The 22,340-nt window shown below is 47.4% G+C and overlaps 1 protein-coding gene across 1 annotated transcript in view; it reads right to left on the minus strand.

Moving 5' to 3' along the window:
- Window positions 1-22,340, minus strand: part of Dnah2 (dynein axonemal heavy chain 2) — a 131,521-nt gene that overhangs the window by 26,380 nt on the left and 82,801 nt on the right. Inside the window, exons 43-63 of the mRNA XM_042670874.1 lie at window positions 21,904-22,041; window positions 21,664-21,822; window positions 17,830-17,982; window positions 17,541-17,632; window positions 16,876-17,074; window positions 16,504-16,728; window positions 15,802-15,906; window positions 14,515-14,703; window positions 13,667-13,752; window positions 13,396-13,526; window positions 13,104-13,253; window positions 12,769-12,936; window positions 12,148-12,308; window positions 11,736-11,875; window positions 9,406-9,538; window positions 9,169-9,308; window positions 6,388-6,598; window positions 6,085-6,201; window positions 5,782-5,923; window positions 3,846-4,015; window positions 3,596-3,712 (exon numbers count right to left, since the gene is read on the minus strand). Of these exons, the coding sequence (XP_042526808.1) occupies window positions 3,596-3,712; window positions 3,846-4,015; window positions 5,782-5,923; window positions 6,085-6,201; window positions 6,388-6,598; window positions 9,169-9,308; window positions 9,406-9,538; window positions 11,736-11,875; window positions 12,148-12,308; window positions 12,769-12,936; window positions 13,104-13,253; window positions 13,396-13,526; window positions 13,667-13,752; window positions 14,515-14,703; window positions 15,802-15,906; window positions 16,504-16,728; window positions 16,876-17,074; window positions 17,541-17,632; window positions 17,830-17,982; window positions 21,664-21,822; window positions 21,904-22,041 (3,126 nt within the window). The remainder of the gene's footprint in view (window positions 1-3,595; window positions 3,713-3,845; window positions 4,016-5,781; window positions 5,924-6,084; window positions 6,202-6,387; window positions 6,599-9,168; window positions 9,309-9,405; window positions 9,539-11,735; window positions 11,876-12,147; window positions 12,309-12,768; window positions 12,937-13,103; window positions 13,254-13,395; window positions 13,527-13,666; window positions 13,753-14,514; window positions 14,704-15,801; window positions 15,907-16,503; window positions 16,729-16,875; window positions 17,075-17,540; window positions 17,633-17,829; window positions 17,983-21,663; window positions 21,823-21,903; window positions 22,042-22,340) is intronic.

The raw sequence follows: 22,340 nt of genomic DNA on the forward strand, positions 1-22,340 counted from the left end.
AGGCTGTACTCTATCACTTGAGCCACAGCTCCACTTCTGGCTTGTTGGTGGTTAAATGGAGATAACAGTCTCATAGATTTTTCTGCCTGAGCTGGAAATACAACTGGGCTCTGGGTTCTGACTTGCTTTCCTTCTCCTAGTTGGCTCTACCAGGGCAGATTTTTGTTTTTGTTTTTGTCTGTTGTGGGGCCTGAACTCTGGGCCTGGGCGCTGTCCCTCAGCTCTTCAGCTCAAGGCGAGTGCTCTACCACTTGAGCAACAGTGCCACGTCCAGCCTTTTCTGCTTATGTGGTGCTGAGGAATCAAACCCAGGGCCTCATGCATGCAAGGCGAGCACTCTACCACTTAGCCACCTTCCCAGCAGGGCAGTTCTTTAAATGCTGATTCTCAGATTTTTCCAGGGATTCTGACATCATGGCCTGTAATGATGTCACTAGCATTAATACAGTTCTAGTACAGTTCTGAGGTTTTGTTACAAGATGCATTTGGAGCCTGGTGCTGATGGCTCATGCCTGTAATCCTAGCTACTCAGGAGGCTTAGATCTAAGGATCCCAGTTTGAAGCTAGCCACAGCGCCACTTCTGGCTTTTCCTGTTTATGTGGTATTGAGGAATGGAACCCAGGGCTTCATGCATGCAAGGCAAGCACTCTACCACTAAGCCACATTCCCAGACCCATACGACTTTTATCTTCAGTTAACCACCAAAAAAGCTGGAAGTGGAGCTGTGGCTCAAGTTGTAGAATGCTAACCTTGAGCCCTGAGTTCAAGCTCCATGACCAACACCAAATAAGAAAAAAATGCAGTTGGCCTTTATCAGTAACAAGGGGGAGATGCTGGTTCCCTGGATGATTAATCTTCTTGTTTTGTCTTTGAGATAAGGTCTCCCTGTTGTCCAAGCTGGCATTTAACCTTTGGGATCATATGATCCTCTGCCTCAATATCCCAAGTAGCTATAACTATAGGTTTAAGCCTTAACATTTGGCTCTCCCATCTGCTTACTTCTTTTTTTTTTAATGCCAGTCCTAGGCACTGTCCCTGAACTTTTTGCTCAAGGCTAGTACTCTACCACTTGAGCCACATACAGCTCCACTTCTGGCTTTTTGCTAGTTAATTAGAGACAAGAATATCATGGACTTTCCTGCATGGGCTGGCTTCAAACTGCAATCCCCAGTTCTCAGTCTCCTGAGTAGCTAGGATTACTCTTACTTACTCTCAGCTCTTACTAGCTTACTCTTAATCAGTTTTATCAGTTAAGGGGTCTCAAATTCAATGGGCATTCCACCAAGAAAACCTAAGAATGCTTGCTCTGTAAGTGTTCACTCAAAGAATGAATCATGGCAGTGAACTCCCACAGCCTAATTTTTCACATATAAAGGAATCAGTTCTTAATTCCTGCCACAGGATATGATTCATTGGCATGAGAAACTGTTCCAAATGATTGCTTCACTGGTGACTACTCCCTCTTTGAAAAGTGAGTAAAAAAGCAAAGATTTTGCCAGCTGTGGTGGCTCACATCTGTAATCCTAGCTACCTGGGAAGCTAAGGTCTGAAGACGGGCGGTTCAAAGCCAGCCAGGGAAGACAAATTCTTGAGACTCTGTCTCCAATGAACCAGCAAAAAGCTGGTTAGATCACCAGCCTTGAGCAAATAAAGCAAGGCAAGAGTGTGAGTTCAAGCCCCTATCCCATCATTTTTTTTAAAGTGAAGGTTTCATGGTTGGCTGGGAGGTGGCACCAACAGTGAGATTGGCAGAACGATGCAAGAAGCGTGTGCGGACAGAAGCCAGCTCCCAGGTTTGCATTTCTGCAAAGGCAGGTCCCGAAGAGGCATCAAAAGTGGCAGCAAGGGCTGGGAAGGTGGCTCAAGTGGTAGAGCGCTAGCCTTGAGCTGAAGAGCTGAGGGACAGCGCCCAAGCCCAGAGTTCAGGATCCACGACCAGACCAAAGAACAAAACAAATAAAAATAAGTGGCAGCAAAAGTGGCTACAGTGGAAAAAGACAGGAGTGGACCGTGGCCAATGTGGCCTAGAGTCAGCAACTCTGTTAGCAACTAGCCAGTGACCTTTGCTTTCACTCAATCTCACCCAGTCACAGGCTCCAATTTAACTTGGACCTGCGTGGTTTCCATTGTTGGTGTCAAAGAAAACATTTCAAAATTGTATAGCCAACTTCAATGCTACAATAATTTTAGCTGGGCATGGTGGCTAATGCCTGTAATCCCAGCTACTTGGGAAGTGGAGACCAGGAGGACTGGTTAGAGACCAGAATGAGCAAAAAGCCAAAAAGTTAACAAGCCCCATCTCAATGGATAATCCAGGAGTGGTGTGTATGACTGTGCTCCTAGCTAGTAGAAGGGTCATGATTTGAGACCAGTCCTGGAGGGTGGGGGAATGTGAGATCCTGCCTGAAAAACAACTAAAACAAAAAAGGTCCAGTAGGGGCTGGGAAGGTGGCTCAGTGGTAGAGCGCTTGCCTTGCATGCTCAAGGCCCTGGGTTTGAATCCTCAGCACCACATAAGAAAAAAAAAAGCCGGAAGTGGTGTTGTGGCTCAAGTGGTAGAGCGCTAGCCTTGAGCTAAAGAGCTGAGGGACAGCGCCCAGGCCCAGAGTTCAGGCCCCACGACCGGACCCCAAAAAAAAAAAGGTCCAGTAGTATGACTTGAGTCAAAGTACCTGCCTAGTAAGTTTAAGCCCTAAATCCAATCTCTAGTACTTCCAATAATAGTAATAATAATAACAACAGTTATTTTAAATGTCCATATAAAGACAGCATCAACAAAATTAGAGGACAAGACAGTTCAACTGACTGGAAATAAGAAGTATATCCAGCTGGCCACCAGTGACCCATACCTATAATCCTATCTACTCAGGAAGCTGAGATCTAAGGATTGGGATTCTAAGCCAGCCCAAGCAAGAAAGTTCCTGAGACTCTTATCTCCAATTAACCACTAAAAAGCTGGAAGTGGAGATGTGCCTCAAGTAGTAGAGCCTTGAGGGAGAAAACCCCCCAAACTCACGTACAGTGTCCAGGCCCCTGAGTTCAAGCTCTAGGACAAGGAAGGAAGGAAGGAAGGAAATAAGGAAGGAAGGAAGGAAGGAAGGAAATAAGGAAGGAAGGAAAGAAGGAAGGAAGGAAGGAAGGATGTGTCTTAACTCAGTTCTGTCTTGGCTGTGAGGGGTCAGCCCTTCTGGCTACTAGGACAGCCCCCCCCCCCGCCCCTTTAAGTTCCATCCAGCCCACAGCATCCTTACCATCTTGGCAAAGACCTATTTGACACACAGATTTCAGCAATTAACATCCAAAAGCCCATCTCCAAAGACAGGTACAGAGCTGTCTAACTCTCAGTCAGGGAGTCTAGGGCTCCTGGGTACGAGTGTCTTCTGAGCCTTTCCAACCTTCCACCATTACCTAAGCTTTCTGGGCCAGAGGCAGCTTGATCTAAACAGGTCACAGAGTAGCAGGGAGATGGGGCTGGAAGAATGAAGGGCCAGAGAGAGGTGACTGGAATTTGATGACATAAATTAGGTAGTGATGAAGTGTCCCTCTAAACCAGAGAGAGAGGGAGCTCTACAGAAGAGATGGGAGTCAGCTCACCTCCCGCAGCTTCTCCTGGGCCTCGGCAAGGGCCGCTTGCTTCTCCTGAAGCTGGGCCAGGGCAACATTCATTCGGATCCTTTTGGGCTCCACAACCCTGTACAGCCGTCCATACAGCTGAAGGAACACAAGATAGGCCATGGGGCTGCTTACTAACCCACCAACTTACCCACCCCAGGAGCCCACCTTCCCATTGCAGTCATTTCCAGGCCTGCCTTCATTTACCCCGTCGACGTCTGCCAGCACCTACCTCCATGGCCCGCACCCACATGCACAGGGACTTGGCAGCCAGGGAGACTCGGCCAATGATGTCAGGCTGGAAGTCAGGCTGGGCACAGTAGGCTCCGATCTTCTTCAGGACCTTATCTGAGATGTTGTCTTTATCAAAGTAGATCAGAGACTTGATGAAATTCTGTTCCCCTGTGGGATGACATTTGGGAGCCGCAGCTAGAGGACTAAGTCCTTCGCCTCTTCATCTAGGCTTCCCTGCTAGTGCTTAAAATCATGGACTTTCCTTGGTTCAGTTTCCATAGCCAAGCCATCTGCCCTCAGACGTAGTACCCCCCACCCCCGACCTTGCTCCCATCTCTAGAATCTTCTCAGTCCCTGAGATCTCTACAGTTTCCCTAGTCTCAACTCCCATGATTTACCCTTACACACTCAGCCAAACTACCCTATATATGATTTTTTTTTTTTTTTAGCCAGTCCTGGGGCTTGAACTCAGGGCCTGGGCACTGTCCCTGAGCGTCTTTTGCTCAAGGCTAGCATTCTACCACTTGAGCTACAGCGCCACTTCTGGCTTTTTCTGTTGACCGAGGAATGGAACCCAGGGCTTCATGCATGCTAGGCAAGCACTCTACCACTAAACCACATTCCCAGCCCCACACCATCCTTTCCATGGGCCCTTCACTCTTCTAGGACAGAAGCCACCAAACTGCAGCTGGCAGGCTATATTCTACCATGGGAATCCAAAGCAGAGAAAAACCACAGAATGAAAAGAATCTTGTTTTCTGATTGGGGTGGGGGGGGGTGGGGGAGAGCTGAAGACATTCTTGTCATTGGGTCCTACAATATTCCTACATTTTTATGGCAATTTTCATTTTTTTGCTTATCATAAGATGAACAAAACCAGGTGTCAGTGGCTCATGTCTGTAATTCTAGCTACTCAGGAGGCTGAGATCTGAGGATTGCAGTTCAAAGCCAACCTGGACAGGAAAGTCTGTGAGACTCTTCCAATAAATCACTCCGAAAACTGGAAGTGGCACTATGGCTCAAGTGGTAGAGTGCTCGTCTTGAGCTGAAGAGCTGAGGGACAGCGCCCAGGCCCAGTGTTCAAGCCCCACAACTGGCAGAAAAAAAAAAAAAACACTCAGAAAAGCCAGACGTGGTGCTCTGGCTCAAATGTTAGAGTGCTAGCCTTGAACACAAAGAGGCTCAGGGACAATACCCGGACTTTGATGCTAGCCTCAAGACTGGCAAAAAAAAAAAAAAAAAAAGGATGAGCAACCAGGTATGGTATGTATGCCTTCAATCCCAGCACTCACAAGGTCAAAGCAAGAGGATTGTTAGTTTGAGGTCAGCTTGGGCTACATAGTAAGATTGTCTCGAGAAAGATGAAAGAAAGGAATGGAAGGAAGAAAAGAAGGAAGGAAAGACAGGAAGAAAAGAAAGAAAAAAGAAAGGAAGAAAGAAAGAAAGGAAGGAAGGAGTGAAGGAAGCAAAGAAAGAGAGAAAGAGAAAGAGAAAAAGAGAGAGAAAGCAAGCTGGGTGCTAGTAGTTTACACCTATAGTCCTAGCTACTCAAGAGGCTGAGATCTGAGGATCCTGACTCAAAGCCAGTCCTTGCAAGAAAGTCTGTAAGACTCTAATTAACCAGCAAAAATCCAGAAGTGGAACTGTGACTCAAGCGGTTGAGCACTAGCCTTGAGCAAAAAATCTAAGGGACAGCATCCAGGCCCTGCCTTCAAGCTCCAGTACCAGCACTGAAAAGAAAAAGAAAAAAAAAAACACCAAACCTTTTCTATTATTTACAACCAAAGAATCCTGATATTTACATCTCCTCTTCCCTCCTAGGCTCTGTGAGGTCAAGGGTCAATGTAGTGCCTCATTCATCCTGTCTGATTCACTATGGTCATCAATAAACACCGGCTGAGTGGTACTTGTACACCTCATGGTTCTCAGCTTACCTAGCTGTCGCTTGGCCTCTGCCCATGTGGGTTCATTGCCCCGAAGAATCATGACTGCTTGCATCACTATCTCCACTTGAGCTGGGGGCCGACCATAGGACTTGATCTCACCTATATCTTTCTTGTTCAGAGACTCCAAGGCCTGCGAAAGGAAATTACCTCTGCGGGGCTAGACCAGGGCCAACTCAGGTGATCAGATGGGCTCTAGATGGGGAATCATCTTTCCTTCACACCCTCCCAGAGACTTTGGGGACCAAGGAAGCCACCCTTCTTCCTATTCCTGATACCCAGTGTCCCTGATACCCGCATGGCCTCTTCCAGGGCAGGCAAGGCTTCTTCTAGATCCTTCTGGGCATTGTCTGCCAATTGTTGACACTTGACTTCCTCAATGGCAATCTTTTCACTGTGAGCTGTTACTGCCTAAGGATAAAGAGAGCAAAGTTTTTTGTCTTTGCCTTGGGCAAGTTAGTGGAAGGATGAAAGAGAAAGCTAAGGAAAATTTGAGGAGTGGAGCCATCATCCCTAAAGCAGTCACTGAGGAGGCCTGGGAGGCCCCCTGTCCCTGGGAGACGCAAGAGGTAGGGTGGAAGGGATGGGCCAGGTGACCTTCTGCTGCTCATCTGCTTCCCGCTTCTGCTGAACTATGATGACCAGGTACTCCTCGCACTGCTTCTGGAACTCAGCCACCTTCTTCTTGGCCTCCTCCAGCTCCAGTGACATCACTTCCACTTTCTCCCTGGTCTCATCAATCTTAAACAACCCCGTCCGCAGCTTATTGGCTTGGTCCAGCAGCTCCTGCCGTTTTTCTGCTAGCAGCCTGGGGGAGAGAGTGGGAGAAAGGAATGACGGGCGGGGGAGTCCCACGAAGTGGGTGTCCTACTTGCTCTGCCTTCTCCATCTGTCACTGTCCCTGTCTCCAGTTCTGTTGCTATCCCTCCTGTATGAGCATACACGTGTGCACATGCGCATACGTGCACACATACCTTCCCTTCCACCCCCTTCTCCCAGCCCTGGTCAGGTTTTTAAATCATTTTCTGCCTGGATTATTGCCAACAGCTCCCCAACTGGTCTCTTTGTCCCTTTGATTCAGGCTACACACGAATGTTAAAATCTGCTTGTTAAATACTGCTTCTCTCATGCCACTGCCTCAGACCCTTCCCCAGCTCGCCTGTGTGGCAGGTAGGTGGGGTGCAGTGACCCAGAAAACGAGAACTCACTGAAACAGGATGTCACCTTCCTCCAGCCTAGATTTTTCTAGGGCTCTCAGTTTGTTGTTGTTGTTGTTGTTGGTGGTGGTGGTGGTGGTGGTGGTAGTGTGTGTGTGTGTGTATGTGTGTGTGCATGTGTGTGTTGGTACTAGGACTTGAACTCAGAGCCTGGGTGTTCTCCCTCAGTGTTTTCACATATGCCTGGAGCTCTCCTACTTGAGTCATACCTCCACTTCTGGCTTTTTGCTGGTTAATTGGAGATAAAAGTTTCATAGACTGGGGCCAGGAATATGGCTTGGTGGTAGAATGCTTGCCTAGCATGCATGAAGCCTCAGTACCACATAAACAGAAAAAGCCAGAAGTGGTGCTGGGGCTCAGGTGGTAGAGTGCTAGCCTTGAGCAAAAGAAGCTCAGGGACAGTGCCCAGATACTGAGTTCAAGCCCCAGGACTGGCAACAACAACAACAAAAAGTTGTAAGCCAGGCACCAGTGGCTCATGCCTGTAATTCTAGCTACTCAGGAGGCTGAGATCTGAGGATTGTGGTTCAAAGTCAGCCCAGGCAGGAAAGTCCAGGAGACTCTTTTCTCCAATTAATCACCAGAAAACCAGGAGTGGTGCTGTGGCTCAAGTGGTAGAGTGCTAGCCTTGAGCTGAAGAGCTCAAGTGCCTAGACCCAGAGTTCAAGCCCCATGACTGACAAAAAAATTTTCATGGACTTTTCTGCCTACACAGGTTTTGAACAGCCATTCTCAAGTCTCAGCCTCCTGAGTAGCTAGGATTACACATGTGAGCCACCAGTGCCCAGCCAGAAGCACTTATGAATGCTCAAGAGCACATCTGCAGGCTGGGAGGAGGTGGGACAAGATCAGGAAGACAGATGCTCCTCAGAGTCTGAAACTTTTTAGGAACTTAACTCTTATGTCTGTCTGTATTCTTTAAAATCTCCTTTGTGGCACCAATGATTCACATCTGTAATCTCAGCTACTCAGAAGGCTGAGATCTGGGGATCAAGGTTCAAAGTTAGCAAGGGCAAGAAAGTCTGTGAGACTCTTATCTCTAATTAACCTCCAAATAGCCAGAAATAGGGGCTGGGGATGTGGCTTAGTGGTAGAGTGCTTGCCTAGCATGCATGAAGCCCTGGGTTTGATCCCTCAGCACCACATAAATAGAAACAGCTGGAAGTGGCACTGTGGTTCAAGTGGTAGAGTGCTAGCCTTGAGCAAAAAAGAAGCTCAGGGATGGTGCTCAGGCCCTGAGTTCAAACCCCAGGAATGGCCAAAACAAAAACAAAAGCAAACAGAAATAGAGCTGTGGCTGAAGTGGTAGTGCACCAGCCTTAAGCAAAAAAGCTAAGAACAGCACCCAGGCCCTGGGTTAAAGCTCCAGAATCAGTATGATAGATTGATAGACAGAGAGAGACAGAGACAGAGAGAGAGAGAGAGAGAGAGAGAGAGAGAGAGAAGAGAGAGGGAGTGTTCTGCGAGCTGCTTAAGAAACCAAACCAGGGAGATGGCACAAGACTTCTGGCTGGCCAGAACACAGGTAAAACAATCTGAGATTTGGGCCTGGCATCCAAAGTGGAGCCATCTGTATATGACCTTAACCTGTGATATCTGACTCTAACTTAGGTAGACCCTATCAAGACTGAGCTACATTGTAGGACTCATACTCAATGTCTGCTGAAGAATGTATGGGAAAAATCCCTGTACATCCGGTGTCTAGGGTGAAGTACTGGGTTGATGTTAGAGAAGAGAAACACGTTGTCTTTTTGCTTGTATTTCATGTGAGTGGTAAGTTTGGAAACACTTAAGGCAAAAAGGAAAAAAAAAAACTAGATATATTTTGGTACCATCCCAGTTGAATTAAGATCTGAAAAAGATAGACACAGCTTTCCAGAAAATAAAGATGGAGAGGGTTTGGAAAGTGCTGGAGTCTAGCAACATGACCAGAGGGCTCTAGACATAGTCCCTCCCACGGGAAGCCCCAGCCCACTCTCACAAACCTCCAGAGCAGAGCCAAGACTCTCTTACATCTCTGCCGTCCCATCTTAGTACCCACATCCTAGGCCTATTCCTTTGGCTAGCTCCTGCGTGTGTTCTAGGACATCTTTTCACCAAATGCCACCCTCAAAAAAGAGACAGCTCCCTGGCCCTGTGTGCCCCCTGCCCTTCATCATACTTCTTATATCCAGACACCAGCTCTAGGTAGTTTGTGGGTGTGACGTAGTTATGTCTTCGAAGTTCTAGCAGCATCTTCTGAGAATACTGGGCCACTGACCAGTGCATGGTGACGAAGATCTGGGCCACCTTCCTGTGGATCTAAGGCCGACAACGCGGGATGGAAGACAAACGAGATGAAGAAGAAAGCGGGTTGTGAGGGCAGGTGTGTGTGAGGGGTGGAGAGGAGGGAACTCACATTCTCTTGCGTCCCCAGGTCCACACCCACGAGGTACTTCTCAGCCACCTCTAGCAAGGCTTCTCTGGGCCACTCTGAGAACCAGTTGATGGTTGTGCAGTTCACCAAGGCTGGGTACTGGCGGATCCAGTTCCTGAGGAGGCATGTTGAGAGGGAGTAAAGCATTGTCAGATATTCCTGCCTTCATCACATATGTACACTTGCTTTCTAGAAAGCCAAAGACCTCCTCCTCCTTTTCCTCTCGCTCCATCCAGAGTAAGCCCCCCAGAAGTAGCTCAGCACAGTATTTGGAAACAGTTTAGCTTCTCAGGAACTTGAGATCTAAGGATTGTGGTTCAAAGCCAACCCAAGCAGAAGAGTCAGAGGATCTCTTACCTCCAATTAACTAGCAAGAAGTTGGAGCCATAGCCCAAGTGGTAGAGTGCTAGCTTTGAGTGAAAAAGCTTTATGGAACCAGAAAGGAAAACAACTCCAAGATCTGACTTGGGAATACCTGACCCTGAGTTCAAGCCCAGTGCTGATACAAAGAGTAGAAACAAAGAAATGAAGGAAGGAAGGAAGGAAGAGAGAGAGAAAGAAAGAAAAAAGAAAGGAAGAAAGAGAGAGGAGGGAGAGAAGGAAGGGAAGGAAGGAAGGAAGAAAGGGAGAGAGAAAGAGAGAAGAAAGAAAGAAAGAGGGAGGAAGGAAGGGAGGGAAGAAGGGAGGGAAAGAGAGAAAGAGAGAAAGACAGGAAGGAAGGAAAAGAAAAGAAAAATAAAAACAATCTGGGTGCTGTTGGCTCATGATTATAATCCTAGCTACTCAGGAGACTGAGCTCTGAGGGTCTCGGTTCAATGCCAGCCTGGGCAGAAAAGTCTGTGAGACTTTGTCTCCAATTAACCACCAGAAAATCAAGTAGACCTGTGGCTCAAAGTGGTAGAACACTAGCCTTGTGCAAAAGAGCTCAGGGACAGCACCCAGGCCCTGAGTTCAAGCCCTATGACTGACAAAAAAAAAGAAAGGGGAGGGGAGGAAGAGAGGGAGTTTAGGATCAAAAAGATCTGAATCCTCACCTTCAAGATGTGACTCTTAGGCACCCTTTTCAAATACCAATTTCTTCATTTCTAGAATTATTGAGGATTTGTTGAGAAAATGCACGGACAATGCTGGCATATGGTAAATAGACTATATGCCATAACATTAAAAGCAAAACCAAGTTGAGCATGGTAGATTGGAGGAATATGGGAGCAAGGGAAGAGGTGATTAGAAAATCCCATGTCAATCGATAAGGTAGGCATGGTGGGGCACGTCTGTATTCTATACCAGGGAGAATACAGGTAGGAGGTTTGTGATCTGAGGGCAAAACCACCAGACCCTACCTAAAAAGTAATTAAAGCAAAAGAGGGATGGGGGCATAATTCAAGTGGCAGAGCATCTGTCTAAGGAGCTCCAACACCCGGGGTTCAAACCCCAGTACTGTCAAAATTAACAAACAAATAAATAACAGAAAGAAAAAAAGTTCTCAACCAACGCTATGTAGCTGCTCTGCCCTTCTTCTAGTTTTGGTACTTTGAAAAATCTAGGCAAGCCAGGCACCAGTGTTCATGCCTACAATCCTAGCTACTCAGGAGGCTGAGATCTGAGGACCATGGTTCAAAGCCAGCCCAGGCAGGAAAGTCCATGAGACTCTAATCTCCAATAAACCACTAGAAAACCAGAAGTGGTGCTGTGGCTTAAGCAGTAGAGCGCTCACCTTGAGCTGAATAGCGCAGGGACAGCACCCAGGCCCAGAGTTCAAGCCCCACGACCAACAAAAAAAAGAAAAAGAAAAAAAGGCAGGCTAGAAATGTGGCTCAAATGGTAGAGTACCTGCCTAGCAAATGGAAGGCTCTAAGTTAAAACCCTAGTACCACAAAAGAGAGAAAGAGAAGGAAGGAAGGAAGGAAGGAAGGAAGGAAGGTAGGTCATAAAAAATGACTACAAAGGGCTGGGAAGGTGGCTCAGAGGTAGAGTGCTTGCCTTGCATGCATGAAGCCTTGGGTTCGATTCCTCAGCACCACATAAGCAGAAAAAGCCAGAAGTGGTGCTGTGGCTCGAGTGGTAGAGCACTAGCCTTGAGCTGAAGAGCTGAGGGACAGCGCCCAGGCCCAGAGTTCAGGCCCCATGACTGGCCAAAACAAAAACAAAAAAAATGACCACAAAGTCAGTCAGCTATAGGGATTTCCTGAAGGAAGATAACCTATGCAAAAGGAATGAGACAGCTAAGGAGATAGAAGAGCCTCCTTCCAGAAGGCATGGAAGGCCACAAAAAGAAAAGGTCCAAAGGGAGAAAAAGGATAAAGAAGGATCACCTGAAGGGGTCCCCCACTGGACTGAGGCAGAGCACAATGTGCAGGTTGTTGCGCACGCGCTCGATCAGGTAGGCGAAGATGCTGTCAGAGGACTCAGGCACCTGTTCTTGCCGGGCCTGATCTATAATCTGTGTCTGGATCTGGAGAGAAGCCACACAAGGTCAGAGGGCTGAAGTTCCCATAGTAGCCTCAGTGCGGGAGAGGACTGCTGGAAGAGGGTTTAAAGTAGCCCAGCCCAGAGGGGTGGGTGGGGAGTGATGGGGGCTGGAAGGAAGAGGGTTCAAAAAGAACAGCCCTTTCAATTAGATGATTGGGTGCTGCACAAGCATATTTGGGATCTGTGGTTCCTTAAGGGTCCCTAATAAAGGCCTAAGATACGACTGATAGTGAGCCGGTGTGGAAAGAACTATACCTCCTCAAATTCCTCGCTTTTGTAGAGATTGGGGACCTCGCCAGAGCTGAGGATGTTGTTAATATCCTCTAAGAAGGATTCATCAGCAATTTGGGTGTCCACAAAAAGGAAAGATGTGGTCCGGAGGTCTACCCCAGCCTGGCGATAGAGACGTTTAATATCTGTCCAGATATTAGAAGGGAAATAACACAGATTTACTGTCGATTCTCTTGCCTTCATTCCTCTTCATAGCTTCAAACACCTCCTTCTCCCCCTAAAACAAACCCCATCATCATCCTGTACCCCTCCCCACAGGCCAGGGGCATCTCCCTGCCCACTTCCCTCTCTCCTCTTTTGGCACGGCAGGAACTCATCTTTCATTCTGAGCCCCTATTCTGGATCTCCTGTTCAGAAACGCAGCCATGCGCTAGGAATGTGGCTTAGTGGTAGAGTGCTTGCCTAGCATGCATGAAGCCCTGGGTTCCATTCCTCAGTACCCCACAAGCAGAAAAAGCCAGAAGTGGTGCTGTGGCTCAAGTGGTAGAGTGCTAGCTTTGAGCAAAAGAAGTTCAGGGACAGTGCCTAGGTCCAGAGTTCAAGCCCCAGAACTGGCAGGAAAAAAAAAAAAAAAAGAAGCCATACCGTCTCGGAACTCCTGCTTCCGATAGTGTTTGGTGACTTCAACCTGAAAGGTTTCATAGTCACAAATGGATGATGCCAAACGGGCCAGGCTCTGGCGTCCACTGCCCCCGATGCCCACCAAGAGCATGTTGCCCCGAGGCTGTCCAATCACCCGCACGATCCGAGTGACTAGGAACCGAGAGAGGTATAGGAAGAAGCAGGTGGCTAAAGTCCAGATGGCAATTCAGTGTTTAAGCTTCACCCATCAATCACCACTGGGGTTTGTGGGAATACCTGGGAAGGGAAACCTGGGATGGAGGCGATGGGGAAAGGGCTGGGAGGGAACAAGCACGCACTGTGTTCAATGGCCTCCCGGAAGAGCACCAGCTGCATTGGCACCACAGAAGGGGAGATGTTGTACTCATTTAAGGCTGTCTCCATGACTGTCTTCAGTAATGTCAGATCTGTCAGGTCTTCATACACCTTGGGCTCCTTCAGAAAGTCCCCTGGATCATGGGAGGAAGGCTCTCAGAATCTCCAATGTCTGGTCTTTCCCCCCTAAGACCACTTAGAGTGCTCAGTATCATTCTCTGACTCTCCCTCTAAGTCTATCCTCCAAGCCTACAGCACCCATAACTCCCGGCTCACCAAAAATAGGAGGACGTTTGTTGGGACAGAGATTATGAAATGTGAGGTCAAAGAAGGTGCCAAGTTTGTCACTTATGATGCCCATAAAGGCTTCCATGTCCGCCGAATCAACCAGTCGGTCAGAGAAGACTCTGTTGGGAAACAGTTGTGTTGAGATTTGGGACCAAAGAGAAAAATGGTTCTGGAAAGAAGAGTTAGGCTAGGGAAGAAAGCAGGGATTGGGGAAAAAGGCAGGGGAAGGTTGACTCTGGCCAGGGTACAAACATATCACCTGAAGCACTCATGAATCCAGAGTCGTGTGATGCTGGATTTGGTGTCATGGAAGTTCTTGTTGGCTCTAAGCATCCCCTGGAACACCTGGGAAGAAGGAAGACTAGGATATAGAGAGAAAATAGGTTCTCTGCAGGAGTTTTACAGGTAAAGGCAAAGTACATGGCAGGTAACATTGGGAGTGTGGTTTGCTATGAAATTTGCTATGGAGTGTGTGTGTGTGTATGTGTGTGTGTGTGTGTGTGTGTTCTGGGGCTTGAATTTAGGGGCTGTTTGTCTTGAGCTTCTTTTGCTCAAGGCTAGCTCTCTACCACTTGAGATAGAGCTCAACTTCTGGCTTTTTAGTGGTTAGTCAGAGATACGAGTCCCACAGACTTTCCTATCTGTGCTGGCTTCAAACCATGATTCTCAAATCTCAACTAGGATTACAGGCTCATGCCACTGATGCCTGACTTAAGGCTTTTTTTTTTTTTTTTTGGCAGTTGTGTGTCTTGAATTCAGGGCCTGGGCACTTTCCCTGAGACTCTTTGTGTTCAAGGCTAGCACTCTACCACTTTGAGTCATAGTTCCACTTTCGGTTTTCATTAACTAGAGATAAGAGTCTCACAGGAACTTTTCAGCCTGGGCTAGCTATGAACTATGATGCTCAGATCTCAGCCTCCAGAGTAGCTAGGACGGCAGGCATGAGCCACCAGTACCCAGGAAGGTTTATTTTGATGAAAAGAAAAATGCCTTCGTTATGCACTGAACTTTTAAAATAAAATATGATCAATAAAAAAAAAAGAAAAAAGAAAAATGCCTTCAAGAAGGCTGGGCCAGGCCAAAGGGTGAGGTGAAAGCAATGTTCACCTTGGAGATGTCTCGAAGGTTGAAGAGGTAATGGATCTTGGCAGGTGTGGGCAGGAAGCGCTGCACCACTGTATTGTACACGTCCAGGGTGGCCTCCGTTACTATGTTCCCAATAGGCTTCACTTCTTCCTCGAAGTCCTGAAGCTTCTGGTTGATCATAGTGCCAAATATTCGGATGATCTGGGACTCCTAGAACGAGGTTAAGACTCAATTTCCTAGGTCCCTGGCCTTGTAGCCATGGGGGACAGAACTTGCCTCACATGCATAATTTAAAGGGGTGCCCCCCCCCCCAAAATCCCAGAGATCCCTTCTATCCCTTGAGCTACAACTCCAGCCCTTAAAATAATTTTGTGTGTGTGCCGATACTGGGGCTTTGACTTAGCTTTTCCCTTCAAGACTGGCGTTCTGCCGCTTGAGCCACAGCGCCACTTCTGGCTTTTTTGATGACTAATGAGATAAGAGTCTCACAGCCTCCCCGCCCGGGCTGCCAGGAGCCAGAGTCCTCAGATCTCAGTGTTCTGAGTAGCTAGGATTGTAAGTCTGAGCCACCAGCACCCAGAAAAAGGAATTTTTTAAATTTTTATTTATTTATTTTTTGGTCACGGGGCTTGAACTCTGGGCCTGGGCGCTGTCTCTGAGCTCTTCAGCTCAAGGCTAGCACTCTACCACTTGAGCTACAGTGCCACTTCTGGTTTTCTGAGTGGTTTATTGGAGATAGGAGTCTTATGGACTTTCCTGCCCTGGCTGGCTTTGAACCGCGATCCTCAGATCTCAGCCTCCTGAGTAGCTAGGATTACAGGCGTGAGCCCCTGGTGCCCGGCTTGTCTGCTCACTTCTAATCAAGATCTTTAGCTGTCAACCTCCTGAAGAGCTAGGAATCTAGGCATCAGCCACTAGGACCCAGCTGGGTTTTTTTGTTTTTGTTTTTGTTTTTTTGGTGTCTCCTTAAATTCTGCACTAAGTTACTGTCTCCTCGCCCTAACCCTAGCATTGGGGGCTCCTGGCTCAGTAGGATCTAGCTTCCTGAGTCTGTCTAGGCCTCACAGCACTGGCACCCACTGGGCCCACTAGGCTTCACATTCCAGAGCCAGCAGGCTACCCTTCCATCTTGAAGCGCTCCTGGTTCACAGATAGCAAGGCTTCTACAGATGACCCCAACCTCATATCATCATTCTAAATGTAACTCTTCCCAGCGGCCCTTAACCCCTTCCTTGCTCTACTCTCTCATTTTCTGGAACAAATATGGGTTTGCCAGTCCCCACCCCATAGCCCTCACGATAGCCTCACTGTGGGAAAGGTCATGTTGACAATGTTGAAGCGACTCTGTAGCCTTGGGGAGATGGCAGTCCGTCCACCTCCAAGAGGGCCCATGGCAGCCATCAGGAACATGTCCTGTAGAACAAAGACGAGAAGAGACAGCAGCAAGTACGATGATGCACAGAAATAGGGAGAATAGCGGCTCCTGCCAGTAATAGTTTTGAGTTTTGTTTTTGAGACTACCTTTGCCTGTGCTGACCCCGAACTCAGAATCCTCCTGCTTCCATGTCCTGGAATTATATGCATGCACGCCAGGTTCAGCATGGGAATTTGTGTGTGTGTGCATGTGTGTGCATGCTAGTACCAGGCCTCCAGCACTCTCACACATCTTTCTTGCCCATGGCTGGAACTCTACCACTTTGAGTCATGCTTCCAGTCCAGAATTTTGCTGCTTAATTGGAGTCTTGTAGACTTTTTCTACCTGGGCTAGCTTTGAACTGCAATCCTCCAGGTTTCAGCCTATTAAGTAGCTATGATGACAGGCATAAGCCCCTGGTGAGGAGAGTTGATAACTTGGGAACCGGAAGTCTAGGTCGTGGAAAGAAGTAGGAATTTCTGTATGGAAGGAATCTAGGATTATAGGCCTAGAGCCCAAGTTCCATGACATAGGGATTGATTCTATTTATCACCACAGGGCCTCAGGGCCTGAGAACAAAGTCTCAGGTTGCTTACTCGGATGTACTTGATGGTCTGCTTCAAACGATCGTACCAAAAACCATAGTCAATCCAAAGGCGGATCAGCTCCAGGGGCGGTTGGGACCCAAATGTATCCTTAGCTGGCATGTTGAGGTCATCCATAAAGGTGATCATGCTTTTTCCCCCGAATGGCACATACACACCTTTGGTTCGCTTCTCCACTCTGCTCTCAATGATACTCTGCACATTGTTGGATGTGGTCTGGGGGAAGAGGCACAATGGATACACGCCAGGAGAAATATAGGGTCAGAGAAGAGTGTCAATTTGGCACTGAGATTCTGAAGGAGAGCAGAAATCAGGGAACATTTGGGGAGCTGGTTCCCTGGCCCTGAGCCCTGCCCCACACACCTGTGCAGACATGTTGACAATAAGCACCGACCACTGGCTGGAGGGCAAGGACTGCAGAACACTCTGGGCTATGGAGGTCTTTCCGGTCCCCACGGGACCCACCAACAGGACAGGATTCTGGTTAGCCACCAAAGTGCTCACCAGGTAGTTATAGCGAACAGTGTCGATGGTGGGCACCATAATCTTATAGAAGGGAGCACTAGGGAAGGAAAAGGACCGTGTATCAAAGATCATGGGCCAACTTCTTTCTAAATCCTGCTTTACTCTCCCTCCTAGATTTATCTTCCATCAGCTCTGACTCCTGTGGGGACTGGAGATGGAGGTGTTCTCCTTAAGGGCCCTGCCCTGAGATCTCACTTCCCATATCAAGAGTCATCTCTTGGGGCTGGGAATGTGGCTTAGTGGTAGAGTGTTTGCCTAGCATGCATGAAGCCTTGGGTTCAATTCCTCAGTACCACATAGCCAGAAAAAGCCAGAAGTGACACTGTGGTTCAAGTGGTAGAGCACCAGCCTTGAGCAAAAAAAAAAAAAAGCTCAGGGATGGTTGGCTCAGGCCCTGAGTTCAAACCCCAGGACTGGCAAAAAAAAAAAAAAAAGTCATTTCTCCTTTGGGATCCATCATTCTTGACACATCTACCGATTTTAGACCCAGAACCTGCTCTCACTTTGGAGGGTAACGCCAGCTCTTAGGAAGCTTCTCTTCAAATGATGTCCAAGTCCGTATCTTGGGGTTCACATAATATTCATACACTGTGTCCTAAGGAGAGTGTAGAGTTAGGTTACCAAAGCCTCCCTCCAACTTTTCTCAACCAGACAAAGGGCTCAAAGAGCAGCAGGAGGAAGGAAGAGAGCCGAATTGCAAGGCAGAAACTCAGGAAGAGTCTGAGGATCAGGCATGCCTTGTATATGCTGGAAAGGATGACAAATGGGACAACGAAGTTTCAAAGCTCTGACCTTATTGGGAAAGGAACCCTCGATTTCTCGGAGGTAACTATCAATCTTCTTGCGTCCATCCTCATCCACAGAGCCACACACAGACCAGATCATGCTGAACACAAATGTCAACTCTACCATAGCGCTATAGTTATCACTATCTGCAGGGTTCACCTGGGGGGAGAAAGAGAAGAAATGCCTATAAGCAATGGAGAGAGGGCTGGGAATGTGGCTCAGTGGTAGAGTGCTTGTCTAGCATGCATGAAGCCTTGGGTTTGATTCCTCAGTACCACATAAACAGAAAAGGCTGGAAGTGGTGCTGTGGCTCAAGAGTGCTAGCCTTGAGCAAAAGAAGCTAGAGGACAATGCCCAGGCCCTGAGTTCAAGCCCCAGGTCTGGCGAGAGAAAGAGAGAGAGAGAGAGATTAAGTTGGGTATTGGAGTTAAGCTCACTCCTGGAATCCTAGCTACTCAGGAGGCTAAGATCTGGCTGAGATCTAAGAGTAACAGTGTGAAGGCTGGGGCAGAAAAATCCTTGACATTTTTTTTTGGTCGGTTGTGGGACTTGAACTCTGGGCCTGGGCCTGTCCCGAGCTCTTCAGCTCATGGTGAGCCACAGCACCTCTTCCAGTTTTCTAGTGGTTTACTGGAGATAAGAGTCTCATGGACTTTCCTGCCTGGGTTGGCTTTGTACCATGATCCTCAGATCTCAGCCTCCTGAGAAGCTAGGATTACAGGTGTAAGCCACCTGCGCCCAGCTTCCCTGACATTCTTATATACAACAAACCAGCAAAAAGCCAAAAGTGGTGCTGTGGCTCAAAGTGGGCTAACAAAACAGGCTAGCCTTGAGCAAAACAGTTCAGGAATAGCACTCAAGCCTTGAGTTCAAGCCCCACAACCAATAAAATAAAAATGAAAAAATGAAAATACAATATAATACACTATACCAACTCAATAATGGAGACAGCATATTGCAAGCTCATGCTCTCAACTCCCCACTCAGAGGGGCACATAACAGATGTTGTTCAGGAAGATGGCCAAAACCCAGAGGGCTGCTAGGCTCCAGGGGCATCGCTGAAGACAACAGTTCACCCGGCACCCTCCTGTCATCCCTGGCCTACCACAGGAAATGCCCATGGGCTCAAGTATGGGACGTGCTTGACACAAGTTCTGCATGAAGATGCTCAGAACTTCAGATAATATGACATACAGACTATGCTGAAATTGTTCTCTGAAGAATCTTCAAATGCACAAAATATAGGTGGGAAAGTATGCTGAGAACCTATGGTGTGCCATATATAATCCAGAAGTTGTGTGTGTGTGTGTGTGTGTGTGTGTGTGTGTCTGTGTGTCTGTCTGTCTGTTTCTGTGTCTGTGTGCCAGTAGTAAGGTGTGAACTCAGAGCCTTACTTAGCTTAGTTTTTTTTTCCTCCTACTTAGGAAAAAAATAAGAGGAAAAAGCTCTTGCTTATTTTAACTTTTTCCATCAAGGCTAGTGCTCTACCATGATGGGCCACAGCACCACTTTCAGCTTTTTGCTGGTTAATTGGAGATAAACGTCTCTCAGATTTGTATATCAGGGCTGGCTTCAAACCAAGATCCTCAGATCTCAGATTCCTGAGTAGTTAGGATCACAGGTTATGAGCCACCAGTGCTTGGCCAGAATTTTTTTTTTTTTTGGTTGGTTGTGGGGCTTGAACTCTGGGCTTGGGCGCTGTCCCTGCGCTCTTCAGCTCAAGGTGAGCACTCTACCACTTGAGCCACAGCACCACTTCTGGTTTTCAAGTGGTTTATTAGAGATAAGAGTCTCTCAGGCTTTCCTGCCTGGGCTGACTTTTTTTTTTTGGGGGGGGGGTCCGGTCGTGGGGCCTGAACTCTGGGCCTCGGCACTGTCCCTCAGCTCTTCAGCTCAAGGCCAGCGTGCTACCACTTGAGCCATAGCACCACTTCCGTTTTTTTTCTTTTTGCTTATGTGGTGCTGAGAAATCAAACCCAGGGCCTCATGCATGCAAGGCAAGTGCTCTACTACTGAGCCACCTTCCCAGCACCCCTGGGCTGGCTTTGAACCAGGATCCTCAGATCTCATCCTCCTGAGTAGCTAGGATTACAAGTGTGAGCATTAGTGCCCGGCTTTTTTTTTTTTTTCTTGCCAGTCCTAGGGCTTATACTCAGGACCTGGGTGCTGTCCCTGAGCCTCTTTGTACTCAAGGTTAGCACTCTACCACTTGAGCCACAGTGCTACTTCCAGCTTTTTCTGTGTAGTTTATTGGAGATAAAAGTCTCCCAGATTTTACTGCCTGGGCTAGCTTTGAACCACAATCTTCAGATCTCACCTTCCTGAGTAGCTGGGATTATAGGCGTGAGCCACCGGCACCCAGTGAGGCCATAATTCTTATTGTGTCCTTCAGCTCACCCCCAGCACAAAATGCTATCATCACGGCCAAGGCTTTTCCTCAGGGTCTCTGCTGCTATACTGCCCTGCCACCCCTACCATGCCCACCTGCCAGTTTCAAACATCAGCATCATGCCTACTCATTCTGGGTGTCTCATGTATGTCTATATTTTCCCAAAGGCTATTCACCCCCTCTGCTCCCAGAAAGCCTCCATCTCCAGCTTAACTAGACAGTCCTCCTACCCACACATGACCTTGAAAATCCATTTTGACTTTTATTAACTGCATAATGTACACCTTACATATATTTTTTGTTGATTCTGGGATTTGCACATAGGGTTTTAAGCTTTCAATCGGCTTTCTTTCTCAAGTCTGATATTCTACCATTTGAGCCATGCCTCTAGCCTGGCTGTTTTCTGGTTAACTAGAGATGAGGTCTCTTGAACTTTTCTGCCAGGGCTAGCTCCAAACTGTAAGCCTTCAGATCTTTCCTGAGAAGGTAGGATTATTGGCAGGGGCCACACTGGTACCAAATGTGTTATAGATCTTACCTAGTGTCTATATTAATAGTCATCTGGTGACATCTTTAAAAATAATAGAAATCATTTCTAAGCAGTAATTTTATCTCCACAGAAAATATCAAATTTTGGTTCTGCCTCCAAAATTCTAAACTGAACAAAAGCTTCCTTAAATATCAACTCATCTGGGGCTGGGAGGTTGGCTCAGTGGTAGAGCGCTTGCCTTGCATGCATGAGGCCCTGGGTTTGATTCCTCAGTACCACATAAGAAAAAAGAAAAAAGCCGGAAGTGGCGCTGTGGCTCCAGAGGTAGAGCGCTAGCCTTGAGCTGAAGAGCTGAGGGACAGCGCCCAGGCCCAGAGTATGAGCCCCATGTCCGGACCCCCCCCCCCCAAAAAAAATATATCAACTCATCTGAAATTTTCTAGAAACCTTCATCCAGATCAGCTGACAGCTCCTTCCAACAGAAATAGTTTCCAAGGGTCACATATAAATTGAATAATAATAGTTGCATTTTTGAAAGGATAGAAAAATAAGGAGCTGAATGGATTATCCTCAGCTCCCAGAATATGGGTGGGAATTTATAGCAGTGAGACTCAACTATAGTCTGTCTGTCTGTCTGTCTGTCTATCTATCTATCTAATCTATCATTTGTTGGGAATCTACCAGTGTTCTACCACTGAGCTACATCCCAGCCCTTGGTATATTCAATATAGAGTCTCTAAAATCTCTAGTCCCATCTTTTAGTTCAGCAAGTGTGACACAAGTATACACACATACACACACACACACACACACACACACACACACACATAAAACCTCCCTGTACTCACAATCATCCATTGTAGTTCTGCTCCATTCAAATTTGGTACTAAAACTAAAGTTGTCCCCAGGAGGTCCTGGTTCTTAGTTTCTGCTCCCACCCTGGGCTAGGGCTGCCCCTTACCCCATTCTCAGGTGTGGCCAGGACCGAGTACAGCTTACAGAGGGAGATGATGCCACTGTACTCAGGGATGGGCACCAGCTCGATGCAGTTTTCCTTCTTAAAGGCCAGAAGCCTGTTGATGAACTTATCGAACATGCGTTGCAGGGGTTCTACCTCAGCCTGGAAGTGAACAAGAAGAGACTATTTGATCTTAATCATCTATGGGTCACTCTGATCATTCTCTCTTACTTCCCTTCATACCTTTGGCCTCTTATCTAGCCATGACTGAACGTAGGGCTTCCAGCCTAGGTCCACATAGTCAGTGTAGACCATGCCACAGCGAGAGACAGTAGCTGGAGAGGCCACTGCCAAGTTCTCCACTTCAAATAAAAGTGACACCTAAGGATATATATATATTTTTTATCAAAATTTAGTTTTCCTCTGTTTCCCCACCAATCCACAGTAATAAAAATACCCCAGAACTCATGCCCCAAGCTATGCCTCTAGCAAGTAAATTACAGCAAGAATAAAGATCAGATGTTTCCAAATGGTGCACTTTTTGAAAAGAAAATTATTTAACGTTATCCTTAGGAAAAAATAACTAATCTTACTTCCATAGTACCATATGCTTCCATTTACTGGAGGCACAATAAAGACCAGGCCACACAGGCCAGTGGAAACAAGGCTGAGGAATGACT

The sequence above is a fragment of the Dipodomys spectabilis genome, unplaced genomic scaffold (assembly GCF_019054845.1).
Source record: "Dipodomys spectabilis isolate Male_0828 unplaced genomic scaffold, ASM1905484v1 ptg000576l, whole genome shotgun sequence".
Taxonomy (NCBI): domain Eukaryota; kingdom Metazoa; phylum Chordata; class Mammalia; order Rodentia; family Heteromyidae; genus Dipodomys; species Dipodomys spectabilis.